Source organism: Amblyomma mixtum, chromosome 5 (genome assembly GCF_055824585.1).
Source record: "Amblyomma mixtum isolate Tamu chromosome 5, ASM5582458v1, whole genome shotgun sequence".
NCBI lineage: Eukaryota > Metazoa > Arthropoda > Arachnida > Ixodida > Ixodidae > Amblyomma > Amblyomma mixtum.
This window is the reverse complement of record NC_143016.1, coordinates 161,498,447-161,512,554: the sequence shown is the minus strand read 5'-3', so window position 1 is coordinate 161,512,554 and position 14,108 is coordinate 161,498,447. Positions and strand designations below refer to the sequence as shown.

Genomic DNA, 14,108 nt, shown 5'->3' with positions numbered 1-14,108 from the left:
TGTCAAACACAGGAAACACTTGGAATGAAATGAATGCAAAATAAATTTGCTCTCTTGAGATCACTCGGCCAGGAAAACAGTCAGCTGAGGCCACAAATGAGGACATAATTTTTTCCCGATCTACGAGCGAACTTAACAGCTGTTCGCGAAGAGACAAAATGTAAGTCACGAGGAGGCGCAGGCAGCCTTGCTTACACACGGCTTAGTGCGTCCACGTCAGCGTTTAAGTCGGTTAAACGACACCCGTTACCGCGGAAGCTAATGGCTCAGCCTCTTTCGCTGTAGCTGCGCTTTTCTCTCTGTCTCTACTACCATGGAAGCCGCCGCGGTGGCTCAGTGGCTATGGTGCTCGGCTACTGACCCGAAAGACGTGGGTTCGATCCCGGCCGCGGCGGCTGGAATTTCTTTGGAGGAGAAATTCTAGAGGCCCGTGTACTGTGCGATGTCAGTGCACGTTAAAGAACCCCAGGTGGTCGAAATTTCCGGAGCCCTCCACTACGGCGTCTCTCATAGCCTTAGTCGCTTTGGGACGTTAAACCCCATAAACCAAACCAAACCAAACTACCATGGAAGCTAATGTCTCTGCCTCTTTCGCGGTATACGCGCTTTTCTCTCTCTCTGTACTTGTCGTTCCAGTTTCTAGGGGGGTACAGTACGCGCGCGATTCGCTTTCATTGACTTGCAACTTGTTCCTTTCTTTGCTCTCCGCGCGCCAGTCGCGACGCCCCATAGCAAGTGCGCAACGCTTCCGGTGGGACCGTGCTTTCTTTTTCTTTGTTTCAGGCGATAAGTGAGACCCACGAGGCTTTAATTTCTCGCGCACCCTTTTGCATTTTCGCTCGATGCGAAGTGTGCATCTACCCGGCCTTTTGATTTTGCGCCTACTAAATGGTCTTATTTCCACTCGCTCCCTTCCATCGCGATACCTAAGCTTGGCCGAGCGCTTGGACGGTTTCTTCTTGGCAGTTTTCTTGCCCCTGTCACTGTGGCCCCGTACAATATTGCACTTTTTGAGCCGTACACGCGTTTTCCTTGCGCGCGCGTGCCGCTTTCTGTGGGAGCGTGGTTTCTCCCGTGACTGCAGTGGAAAGCGAGAGCCTGCATGAGAGTACGCGCCTTTGCGCGTCTTGTTCTCTGTGTACTGGCGGCAAGATTCACGCTTGTCCCGCTCCTTAATTTTGCTCCTGCCGCGCAGCGCTCTGTTGAATATCGGTTTGCTCCCTCGATACTCTTTCCCGCGCGAATTCTTGTATGATTTCTTTTTGCAGTTTATCCGACTGCTCAGATCTATGTGCCTCGCACATTTATGTGCTTCGCTTTGCGCGATAGCGAAGCCTGGAACATTTCTTTAGCTCTGATTCTGACGCTAGATTCAGGGCTTTCGAAGTGACTGAATTTGCTGAAGTCATTTTGCCGGCGACGCTGGCGCTTCCGATGGTGGCAACCCGTTTTCGCGCGTTTGCCCTTTCTCTCTTTTCGGCAGCGCCCGTCTTTCTTATGCCAGCCTTTCATCTCCTTTCGGTGACAGCTCTCCCTTTTGAGCTTGCCTTGGCGGCAGCACTGTTTGACTATCATCTGGTGGTGATAGCTCACTTTTCGGAACTGGCTGTTACTTTCCTTCCGAATGCAGCTTTCTTTCTTGTGCTTTCCTTTCATTTTCTCCTGAGGAAGCACATGCTGCTTCCGTCGCCTAGGTTCCTGTTCTCTGACAATATCACTGTGATTCTCAGCCAATTCACGTGCGCTACCTAGATCAGGCCTGTCTTTAGCGCCTTTACTAGCGTCCTCCAAACTGCGTTCTTCCTCGTCAGCCTCTACGAGTGCACATTCGTTCTCATCTTTCTTGGATGGAACGACGTCTGCAGCTCCCATGTCGTCTGGGAGGTTCTGTACTCCACTGTCGTCCAGCACCTTAGCTTCTACAGGCGCGGACGAACCAGTGTTTTCTCCCGATATTAGTGTTGTTGCGACGCAAGGTAGCAGATCCCACCGCTGCCACCAGTTGTTACGGCTCGAGGTAGCGTGTCCGGTTGTGGCGTCTCCAAGGGGGCTCGTCCGGGATGAAGGAACGGTTTGAACTTCGCAGTTTGGAGATTACAAAAACAAGCAGATTTAATGGCAGGAAACTGAGACACTTATTTACAAAAATTTACAAAAAGAAGAGCAAGGAATCAAAAGTTAAGAGTTCATAGCGTCGAGCGTCTGGATGAGCCTGTTAACCAAGGCTCAGAGCCACTGGATGGACCTATTACCGAAGGTCCAGAGCCACACTGGATGAACCTATTACCGAAGGTCCAGAGCGTTCGTGCCCACTTTGGTCGCAGGTTATATAGCCCAAGACTCCGCCCCTGCACCAGGCGACATTCCATCGCGACACAAAAGATCGGCACCAGCACCGCCATCGAAGACCTGTTGAGCCTCCTCACTAGGCGGTAACTCATCGTGGCACAAAAGATCGGCACCACACGTCACTGCCAACTAAGCCACCTGCTTAGAGCCCGCACGTGGGAACTGGCGAGTCCGCATTCCTAAGTCCGCAGTCCGCATTCCGCATTCCTATAGCATTGTGTCGTGTTGACGTCACAGCCGCAGCTGCGCAGGCTTCCTCTGATTCGTTCCGGGTTTTTTTTTTTTTCAAGACGAGGGACACCCTTTCTTCTCCTGTCGTCGGTTGCTTCTCGAAGGGAGGTCGTTTTCGCCGAGCCGAGTGTGGGAAGAGCCTCGTCGGCCACTTCCCAGAAAGTCGCCCTTTTCTGTGAGGTCATCGAGGGGTCAAGTTGAAGTCAAACGACCCGTCAAAATTGCCGCTACGTTGAATCTCCCTCCGTTTCATGTCGGGTCTCAAGATGGGTCGTAACAGTGTTGACACGCAGCTCGCGTCGTGCTGACGGGTTTCAGCCTATTTCGGATGAGGGTCGGCTCTGCAGTCAGTCGCGATGTTCCCGCTACTGCAGCTGCTTTCTGGAATGTCGTAAAGCTCAGAGCAGTGCGAAAGCACGGGACTCGTTTCGCATTCCTCGCCAGAGACACCAACGAACAACTCAGCGTCCGCAAACTCTACATGCACCCGCTTCCGTTGATCGTAAGTGTCGGGTTTCTGCATTTCTGCCGAACGCGATGCACAACACGGTGTGCCGTCCTCGTTTACTTCGCTTGCGTCGGCGCAGTCCTTTTCATTAATGTCCAGACGGACGGCCTCTCTGCCCTGTTCAGCAACTTCTCCTGCTTTCGACACGCTAGGAGATCCGCTTTCCGGTAACTCCGCCACAATTTCAATGAACGAGACCTCTTTAACTGCATCGTCCGATGCTGTGACTACCTTATCCGATGGTATAGAGGCTTTCTCAGTTGGCGAATGCGGGCAATTCCCACTGTTACAGCAACAGTTACATCTGCCACGTACGGACTACGTTTCTCTGTGCCGCACTGGCAGCTCTGCTCTTCGGCTACGCACTCTACCTCTGTGTCACGATCTTCCGACCCTTCAGCATTTTCGAGCCACTCTAAAATGTCGGCTTTAAACTGGTACGGAAAATCGTAAAACGATGGGGTGCTATTTTCTCGCAGGTACCTTTTGCGAAGGTGCAGCGGTGACACGTTATATCTCGTCAGTAAGAAGCTTTTCAGCTCATCGTAGTCCGCCAAGCCGTAGTCCAACAGGCGCTTTACAATGTCATACGCTTCGCTAGAAAGCAGGGCTACCAACTTCTGTGCCCAACCATTCCGCTCAACGCGCTTTCTCTCGCAGACGCGCTCGAACTCCAAAAAATATTTCGCCATATCTTCGCCGATCACGAAGCGCTGCGGCCTGTCTCTCAGCTGCTGACCGTTGGTCTCATGCAGAGCAGACAATGTTCTATATCTCTCATATCCGATCTCATGCGCTTCAAGCTCCAGGTCCATCAGTTTCTTAGCGCGAGCACGTTGTTTTATCTGAAGCTGCCTCCGTTTTTCTTCCTTTTCGCGCTCACGCTGCTTCTGTTTTTTGCCTCTTCGCGCTCACGTTCTGCCTGTTCGCGCTCTAGCTGTTCCTGTTTTTCTGCCTCCTCGCGCTCACGTTCTGCCTGTTCGCGCTCAAGCTGCTTCTGTTTTTCAGCCTCTTCGTGCTCACGGCGTTCTGTGATCTCTTCCCAGGCCTCATTGGCTCCTCAGCCGTTACATTCTCCTTTCGCATGATCTCAAGAATCGCATGCTTTCGTTTTGCGGGGCCGAAATCAATGCCCAACTCTTCACAAATTTCGATGAGGTCCTTCACTTTGAAGTTCTCCATCGCACACAATAGCCTCGTGTAGTTTGCCCTTTACTTCGAATTCCCGTTCGCTATTATAGCGCTACTTGTACGACACGCGCAAGTAATTCTTTCCAAAAACGCCTCGTTAACTCCCTCTGCACCAGCTTTCGTTTCAATGCGCTCCGACTTGGCTCGAAACAGCAAAGCTCTCTCAGTGCAACACACAGCCCTACTCTAAACTACAATCACGTGTGCTAGAGCAGTCTGGCGAATTGAGGGGAAAACATCAGGCACTCACCGCGCCGAGGTAGCTGACGCCGGTCGATCCCGCAGCTGCCATCCACCGTTGGGACCAGGAGTCCGAGCCAGGAAACGGTCGAGGCGACGGTGAGTCAAATGACTTTTATGTACAGTATGTACAAGGGCTTTTACATGATACAAGGGCCAAGAGCACCACGCGCAAGCACACAGAAGAAGGGCGGCCCCGGCGGCGTGATGGCTCTTCTGCCCGTCTGCTGCGCGGGCTCAGCGCGGCTCCGTTTTTAAAGCCACCGCTGTCGGTTGCGGCAGTCAGCAGTTCAAATCCTCCAATCAGGTCACGGCACTGGCCACCGTTCAAATTAGACCAATGGTCGAGAGGCGACGGCCGGCGACGCGTCGGAGGAGCCCGCACCGACGGAGAGGAGGGGAGGAGGATTGGTCCGTGTCGGCGCCGGCGTGGCGGGATGAGTCACGCTGCACGTCGCGACATGTCCGACAGAGTCTGGGCCTACGTTGAGCGACGGCGGGCGCGCAGCGCTTGTTTCCAGAGAGGCCAGCCAGCGAAATGTGGTCGCCGGCACTACAAGGCCTAATGACCTATCGTCGCCACTGTGGTGGAGGCGAACACACGCAGGAACGGAGGCAAGCCTAACTGGTTGAGTGATAGAAGAAAAGGCACTTTATTTGACCAGGACACCGCTGTTTATATTCCTTCGTAACATGACACTTATAGTCCAGGATACGATTCTCTCACATTGGGACTGGTCCGCACGCACTCTAAAACCCAGGTAGCAGGCGCTATCTTCCGCCGGGCTGCCAAAACACCATGAAGTGCCTTTGCGCCATGCATAACAAGCGAGCTTTGAAACCTTTGAGCGCTGGAACATGTCCGTGTCATTCTCCTGGAAGTACAAGTCATCTGGGCACCAATGAGTGGCCTACGCATTCATTAACAGCCGGTCGAAAATAAGCCGCTGCGTTGTGGAGCGCTGTATGCGATGTGCGCCACGTGTGTCGAGAGCTCTGCCGCTGGGGAGTGTTCAGTGTGTATCGTTCCCCATGGGGCGTTACAAATGAGACCTCCCAGTAAACTATAAAACGTCACATAGGCATCAGCGAGATATTTACGCTGGACCTTAGGCACCTCCACTAGACATCCATTTTAGTACCGTTTACGAAAAATCTACGTACCTACAACACAAAAATTGGGGTCCAGTCCACGTTTAAGTACGTACTGCAGACATCCAGCTCGACATTTATCGGATATTCTGAACATGTAAGTACGCCCAGTCTACGTAGTCTAGACGTATATATAAAGAGAATATGACTATATATAGATCAATATTAAGGTGAAAATTTCTAACTGGTTCCAGTTCAACTGTTTTAAGGGACGAAGTTGCAGTTGTTGCAACTGGAAATTTGTTCCTTAAACCAGTTGCCACTGGAACTAGTTGCAATACGAGATGCAGCTGACACTTGTTACAATTCCAGATGGAACGGAGACCTACTGCATCCCAGCCACAGACATCCCTATGGAGTCGTCGGGACGTCCAAGCAGTCCAGCTAGCTCAAATAGTTGAGTAAGCAAGTACATGGCCATCACGGGAGCCCAAAACACTGCAGATGACTTCTGAGTGCGTCAGTGTTTTATTGCGCTCGGCGGTTTCACTGAATCTTGAATCTTCTCGTTGAGCATAATCGTCAGGTTTACAGCGGCGGTGGCATCAATACACTTCTGCCGAGCCCAATAAGTCAGGGTTGCTGCAAAAGAAAGCATAATTGTCCACTTTTATAGGTGACAAGAGAATAGCACAGCAACCACAACAAACAAGCCCAGTAATTTACGCCATTTTTACCGACGCAAATCTATGAAGCGTCAAAGGTTGCCCTTGCAGCACTAAAAGACAGTCGTGCTGAGCGGAGTGTGCTTGCACACGCACTTCGGCACACCATCCGAACGCATGCCCACATTTCGGTAGTAGAGGCCAGTTGCATACATCACCAGCTTTTGTTTCAATACACAGCGAGTTTAGCAAAACAGCCATACGAGTGAGCGTAAAAATATAACGTGGCAACAAATGCGTTAGAATGTTTTCATTACGAACTCAAAAATAGCATAACATAGGCTTCAATGAGTAAACTGAGACTGCGTCCGCACCAGGAAAGGTCACGATCCCGGCCGGTGAAAACGACTTGTAGTCCTAATTCGTACTGACGGGTCCACTTCGCCGAGTAGAATGTTTTCATTACGAACGCAAAAATAGCATAAAATAGGATTCAATGAGTTAACTAGGACTGCGTACGCACCAGGAAAAGTCACGACCCCGGCCGGTGAAAACGACTTGTAGTCCTAATTCGTACTGACGGGTAATAAAAGGCAATGAAATGAAATGAAAGGCAAGCAAACTGTCTTCCTTCAGCTGCATCAAGGAAAGAACTGCTGAACAATCCCGCCAGCAATAATAAGGGAATAATTAATTCTGTGTCGAGGTTCTTGGACCACAACGTTTCCACGTAACACGGTGAGAAATCGCACACGCAGTGCGCTCTACCACTGCCGCCATAGCTGAACCTAGCCAAACGAGTGAGCGTAAAAATATAACATGGCAATAAAGGCGTTAGAATGTTTTCATTACGAACGCAAAAATCTTCAACCACAACATTTCCACGTAATACGGTGAGAAATCTCACACGCAGTGCTCTCTACCACTGCCGCCATAGCTGAAACTAGCCAAACGAGTGAGCATAATGTGCCAAACTGACACATATTTTGTATTGTCGCTTTCTTATACTTAGTAGTATGCTTGCTGTGGCACGAAAAATAACTTAATAATTTTTAAATTGTAGCATATTACTTTTTTCAGAGCTGCAATCGCCATGCGCAGTTTGCGCTATTATTGATAAAACACGATACGAACTACAACGCGATGGCGGCGTAGACAATTCACCGCGCTTTCCCCGCCGCCGCATGTCCGCGGCACAGAGCAGGCATATGGGCAGCGCATGTAGCATGAAGGCAAGATATCCAATTAACATTAGGGTAACGGGCTGGATTCAGAGAGAATGCAAGCACAGCAGAGAGGATCAGGGCAGGTAAGCAGATGACGTTCGGAAGTTTGCTGGGATAAGGTGGCCGCCGCTGGCACAGGGTTAACTGGAGAAATTTTTGGCCTGCAGTGGACATGATGCTAAAAAGCGGGACTCGAGAAGTTTATTCTCAACAACTATGAGGTCACACATTCAGCTACACAAATGCCAAAGCTTTCCTCAGTTCAACATTCCAATAGTTAGTTATCATTGCTAGCGCGATTAGCAGATTTAACACATTGTTGAAAAAAAATAACTCCCAAAAATTGAACTCAACCAATTTTTGTACTTTAAATAGTTGGATAAGTTGAATAAAACATGCTTAAACAGAAAGAATGGTTATTATAGTCCTGGCTGCTGAATAACAAAAAGGTTTTTCTGTGTGTCCTCACTTTTCAGTGTGGTTGAGATAGCTTGCATTGGCTGTAGCACAAGGTATAAAATGAACGTAAGAATAGTAATGAAATAACAATGCGAATCCTGACCAAAGTGACTGGCATTTCAAACCACCTGCGTGCAGTTGAGTCAGAAACCTGATGCGTGTGCATTCAGATTTGTCTTTACTACTGCCCGTATTTTTCTTCTTTCTAGGTAGGATAATGTTGCCGTGAAGCGAGCACGAAAACACACAAAAACACAGGCAGCGCTGGTCATGCCTCTAATTTGTTGTCAACAGCGATTTCCAACTTTAAATGGAATAAGGCAACACGAAATATCGAACGATTGAAAAATATAGAATTCTTAAATTATATCTCACTTAGGATGTGACAAGTAATATCTACGAGGAGTCTAGGTTAAGGCAGATATAATGTCGTGGGTACGTCTCCAGCTTTTCCACGAAAAAAGGTTGGTAAATAAGACGTCTGAGAGATTTTGTTTTGGTACATAGACGTCCAGACTTAATCTGGACATCTATGGGAGGTTGGGGTTTGCTGAGCTTTATCAAATATGGATTCCTGTGGTGCATAGAACAAAATGCGAGACAAGTACAAAGCACGAGTAAGTACTGTGTTTTAAAGGGCCGACCTAACTGCGTGGCCATCGCAGTACGTTTAGCAATCAGTGACTGTGTCATGGGAACATCCTGGTATGCTCGGAGCACTTAGGACAGGGTGAATAAACGCCTCCTTTGTAGAGTTAGAGTTGCAAGCCTGTTTTCTTTCTGCTAGTCGCTCTGCCGCTCTCCTCCCTCAGGTGGCTGCGTGCGCAGCAGCGATGCCCGGCGCAGCCCGAAGCTTTCTGTGTTTACTCGTTAGAGACATACGTTTATGTGGTCGCGCTGAAATAGCGCGGTGGCTTGCAGTATTACCGACAGAATCCAGTGAATTTGGTAGAGCGGGCCGATCCTCCGTGAGCCCATTTTGGTCGTTGTAATCAGATCAGATTAATTGCTTGAATGCTCAAGAATATTCGTCAGGGATCCCCGAATTACCCCCTGGATTTTGGAACATCGTGGTAACGCACGTTCGAAAAATCGTAGCTCGCAACAACTGCCACCCTCGGAGGGTTTGAGACAGTGGCTTGGCAAAACCACATCAACCCCGCTATCTGTACACGCATTGCCGCATCACCACGCAAATGGCAAGCATGCAAATGAACAGTTCGTAGCAATGCTTGCTTCGTTATTGAACCCTGCCTCATCGCTCGGCCTGGTTTTAGAGGCTTTACATACCCAAAACGGCTTGGGCTATGAGGGACGACTCATGGTTTAGCGGACTTCTAAAACCACAGACTTTGATAAAATCGGATGCGAAGTTCTTACACTTACCGGATACATTCGCCCCGGTGGTGGACACGGGGCCTACAAAACCATCGCCAGCGGACATAACGGCCTCCCCGACAGTCACAGAATAATAACCTTAATCACTGCAAGTTATGTCTTCAATTACGGCGTCGTGCCGCGTATACATAGCGCCGTTTAGCCGCTGCTCCCGTGTGCGCCCTGTGTCGTATGGCCTCGCCTGGTAGCCCGGAAATCCGCGTTCAAAGATGGCGCCACAGCGCTTTCAATATCGCGCCGCTCAAATTTGTTTCGTGCTCTGGTCTACAAGCCAACTTCAAAGTATACATCTACAAAGACAAGTCACAAGACAATCTCTTGAACTGAAACAAAAACCACGTTTACAACAGTGCCTTTCTCATCAGAAGTGCGACTTGAGGTTGTTGTTGTTGTTGTTAGCCTTTGAAACGGTGGCACATACCCAAACTGGGGGATCGCCAAGAATCGGGAGGTAAAGGCTGCTATTCACCTGCACATAGTAACGGCAAAAGAAAAGCACACGGAAGAGCAACACCGGGGAGTCTACCACAAGGAGGACAGGGAGTGAAAAAAGGTAGCAGTTCGGACTGGAGAGCGAGAGAAAGAGAGAAAAAAAAAGAGATTTATGTGGTGTGGCTAGAATTGCTTCAACTTCTTTATAAAATGAAAGAAAAATGCGGGTTGAAGCAATTTTTGGTCGGAAACATACACTCGACATAGTCTCTCTATTTAAGTTCGGTAGCTCGTCTGTGATAGCATATGATATACGATCCACAAGATTAGCGGCTTTATCGGTCGTTTTGTTACAGCAATTTAACTCCCCTCTTGCTCGGCCTGAGTGGTAATGACGCCACTCTCTCCTCTAAACGTGAAGAAGTCTGTTCCAGGTGTGAATGCAAAGAGCCGCATGCCACAGGCAGAGCTTCTGCAAGCTACTCTCGCCTACTTAATCGAAGAATATACGCAGCACACCCATATCTTCACCGATGGTTCAACTACTAAAGAAGCCTCTTCTTGTGGCCTTTATGTGCCCTCAACTGCCCATGCCCTTTCTTACCGCCTGCAGCGGAGGACATCCTCTACAACAGCTGAGCTTCACGGCATTAAGGAAGCTGTTTCTTACATCCTGCGCCGAACCGCCGGCCGTTGGGTTATCTTCACCGATTCAAAAGCATCTCTGCAGATCCTGGCCAACCTGCTGAAGAAAACGAATCACCAGCCAGTTTCCCTGGACATCGTGTATATACATCATTTAGCTATTGCCGCAGGCCACTGCATAACATTTCAGTGGGTACCTGCTCACTGTGGCATTCTGGCTAAAGAAAAAGCAGATGAAGCGACCCGTAAGAGCCATGGGTATGTGCCATTCTGTCGTAGGCTACAACAACAACAACAACATCAGAGATACGTTCGAAGTTTTTTCACGAAATCTGATGCGTCCCAAATGGCTAAAAGTTTTGCTTACGAAGAAACGTATCGGCTTTGGAGTTTGCCGACAAATCATTACCAATTTCTTCACTCAATCGACCCACATCTTAGATCAAGACTCTCACCCAGAATTCCTCGACAACTGGAAACACTTTATTACCGACTTCGTCTGAATGCTGCATATACAAACGCCTTGCGATACCGTTTTGGACAAATGAACAGTCCGCAATGTGACAACTGTGCCTCGATAGAAACTGTGGAACATATCCTGCTTCAGTGCCCTGCGTATGCTAACGAGCGTGCGTACTATGAATATTGCATGCAGAAGCTCTGCCCAGTGCCCCTAACAATGGACAAAGTTTTAGGTCCCTTAGCCTGCTTCAGGCAACAGAGACTTGCAATGAACTTTCTTTTTACATATTTAAAAGACATTGGACATCTCGATAAGCTCTAAATACACTTGCACGTTACCTTCATGCATTCTTCATGCAGTGAACTTCGTCAGCCCATTTGTTGGACTATGCACTCCATCATTCCATAGGTCACATCAATACTCGCCATTGCATCCTTAGTACCCATTTCATGGCCGAATTTTATCTTCGTTTTTTTTCTTCCACCTCTTCCACGCTGCTCTACTTCAGTCTTTACCTCCCAAATTCCCCTCCCTACGCAGAGTAGCATGCCAGCGATATTGAAACACCGGCTAAATTCTCTGTTTTTCATTAAAGAGTCTCTCTCTCTCTCTCTCTCTCTCTCTCTCTCTCTCTCTCTGCAAAAAATACAGTTCATTCTTCGTGATCAAGATTCTGTCCACTCTACAATGTCCTTGTGTCCGCGTACGCAGTGCCTTGAGCGCTGGCAACCTTCCACCAGCTGGGACTTTTCCAGCGTGCAATGGGCCGCCCCATTTTGCCTGCCCTTCAACGCGATCTTAGCGTGCGCGCAGCTTAAAGAAAGAAGAAGAGAGCAGCAAGCGAAAGCGGCGGCTTGCACGCATCGAGCAGTCTTCGATCCGCTTCGCCTAGCCGGTATCTCGGCCATGGCAAAGGCTCCAGAAGTTCCCACACACCCACAGAGCCAGCTGCCTTACGGAAATGGCGCCTTCCAGCTCCGCGTTCTCGTCAGCCTGACTATCACCTTGGGCATCTACGCATTGCACTACGAGAGCTTCAGGGTAACGGCCGGCGTCATGGACCACTGGTGCAGGCGGCCCGATTCCTTCGCGAACCTCAGCGTCCGCGACTGGAAGCAGCTGGCCATCCCACTCGACGAGCGAGGCGAGTTCAGCCGATGTACGGTACGCGAGCCACCCGGCGACGCTGGGAACGCGACGAGCGTGGTTCCGTGCACTTCATGGGAATATGACCTCGACCAATTTGGTAACAACATTGTGAGCGAATGGAACTTGGTGTGCGAAAGGCGTTGGCTCGTCGAAGTCGCAAGACTTGTCTACTTCGCCACCTGCATAGTGTCCCTGCCACTATTCGGAGCTCTCGCAGATCACGTTGGCCGCAAGATTATCATCTTCATCACGATACCGGTGGTTCTCATATCAGGCGTCGGAAGCAGCGTGCCCAATGACTTCCAGTTCTTCGTTGCCGTACGTGCCATCGTAGCAGCCTCAACGAGCGCCCTGGTGCCGCCAATGTTAGCTCTCTTCTACGAGGTCACACCGGCTGCAAGAATACCTGCATACATCACAGTGGCGTCGCTGTCCGCAGTGCCAATTCCATTATTGTTCTTCGCACAACCCTTCCGGGCTGGCTGGGTGATACAGCAAATCACGCTGATGCTTCCCACCTTCCTACTTGTGCTACTATACTATGGCATCGACGAGTCGCCCGCCTGGCTTTTGGCAAAGGGCAAGGTGAAAGAAGCCGAGCGCGTCGCTCTGCGCGCAGCAAGCGTGAACAGAGCGTCGCAGCAGCTTTGCCGGGAGATGCTCGGACAGCACCAATTGGAGGCCCAGGCTGATGGCAAGGATGCATCAGAGAGTACCCGTCTCTGCGGCTCGCAGCTTAGGGCACGCACTGTTCTTCTGGCATATATGTGGACGGCGGTCAGCTATGCCTACGACACGTTCGTTGTCAACGATGGAGTGTACATCACCAGTGCTGTGACCGCCATTAGCTATACAATATCCGCTGTGGCGTGCATACTGGTCGTGCCATGCCTGGTTCGGCACGGCTTCAGGAGCATCGTGATCACCTCGGGACTCGCCTTCGGTACCTCATCTGCCATTCTCGCCATCAGCTACAGCCAAGGTGAGACCCTGATGCAGAACTGCCTCGTCGTCTTTATGCGCATGGCTGGAAGCATCTGCTTCACCTCCTTCATATCTCAGGCGGCCGGCGCATATCCCACAATGGCACACAGCAGTGGCAACGCTTGGAACCTTGCATTCATGCGCATCGGTGACACCCTAGGCCAGACCAGCACGACGCTGCTCGGGGGCCGACATACTGACCTGCGTCTGGCCGTTGCAGCTGCCCTCTTGGCACTGTTTGTCATCGGCGCACAGGTTTTGCCGTACGAACACTACTGGGTTCTGCAAGGAAGCTCCACGTGCGGCCCCAAGAGCACCGCTCCGTGCGATGTGGACGTGAAGCGTGCCATGCAGGAAACTCTTGTGCCGCTGCCGAAGGAGCCCGTGCAGCGCCGAAACACAAAGACATCCGACAGAGTCTCGCTGCCACCGGAACAGTACTCCACGTACTCGATCCAGCCGCTGCCGAAGGAGCCCGTGCAGCGCCGAAACACAAAGACATCCGACAGAGTCTCGCTGCCACCGGAACAGTACTCCACGTACTCGATCCAAAGGTCACAAACGCCATCCTTGCGCTAGTAAGCGAGCTCCTGTCCCGGTCGCTTTTTACCGTAAGCGCGTTTTTTTTTTTCGCAACCGGCCTATTCGATTTTCTTTCCAGATGCCGATGTACTTTTCACTTCTAATATTTTAACCCAATAACAAATTCATAGACTTTTTTGGTTAAGTTTCATGCTGTTAGGATTTTACTGTATTGTTTCGCAAATTCCCGTCTTCTTTAAGGAAGTTTATTTTGCATTCAATATTTAGAGTGTAGGTCGATATACCAACTAGACCAGCCACAACCTATAATTATAGATGAGGTGGCGGAAGGGGCAATTACTGAGCTTGCCCCGGTTTGTAAGCTGAATGTTGCTTATAAATGTGGCCATGAGGATCGATTTTGGATTCTGAATGAGAACTGCATTTTTTCTTCTTTATCTACTGTGCACAGCCTGCAGTGTTCTTAAGCTCGCTTGTTTTTCTCGCGGAAACGCGCATTGAATCTGAGATAATCAGTGTGACGCCGACTAGGT

The 14,108-nt window shown here is 50.0% G+C and overlaps 1 protein-coding gene across 1 annotated transcript; it reads left to right on the top strand.

Moving 5' to 3' along the window:
* Window positions 1-11,805: 11,805 nt before the first annotated feature.
* Window positions 11,806-13,611, top strand: LOC149344333 (solute carrier family 22 member 7-like). The gene has a single exon (XM_089547213.1). The coding sequence runs from the start codon at window positions 11,806-11,808 to the stop codon at window positions 13,609-13,611; it is 1,806 nt and encodes a 601-aa protein (XP_089403339.1).
* The last annotated feature ends 497 nt before the right edge of the window (window positions 13,612-14,108 follow it).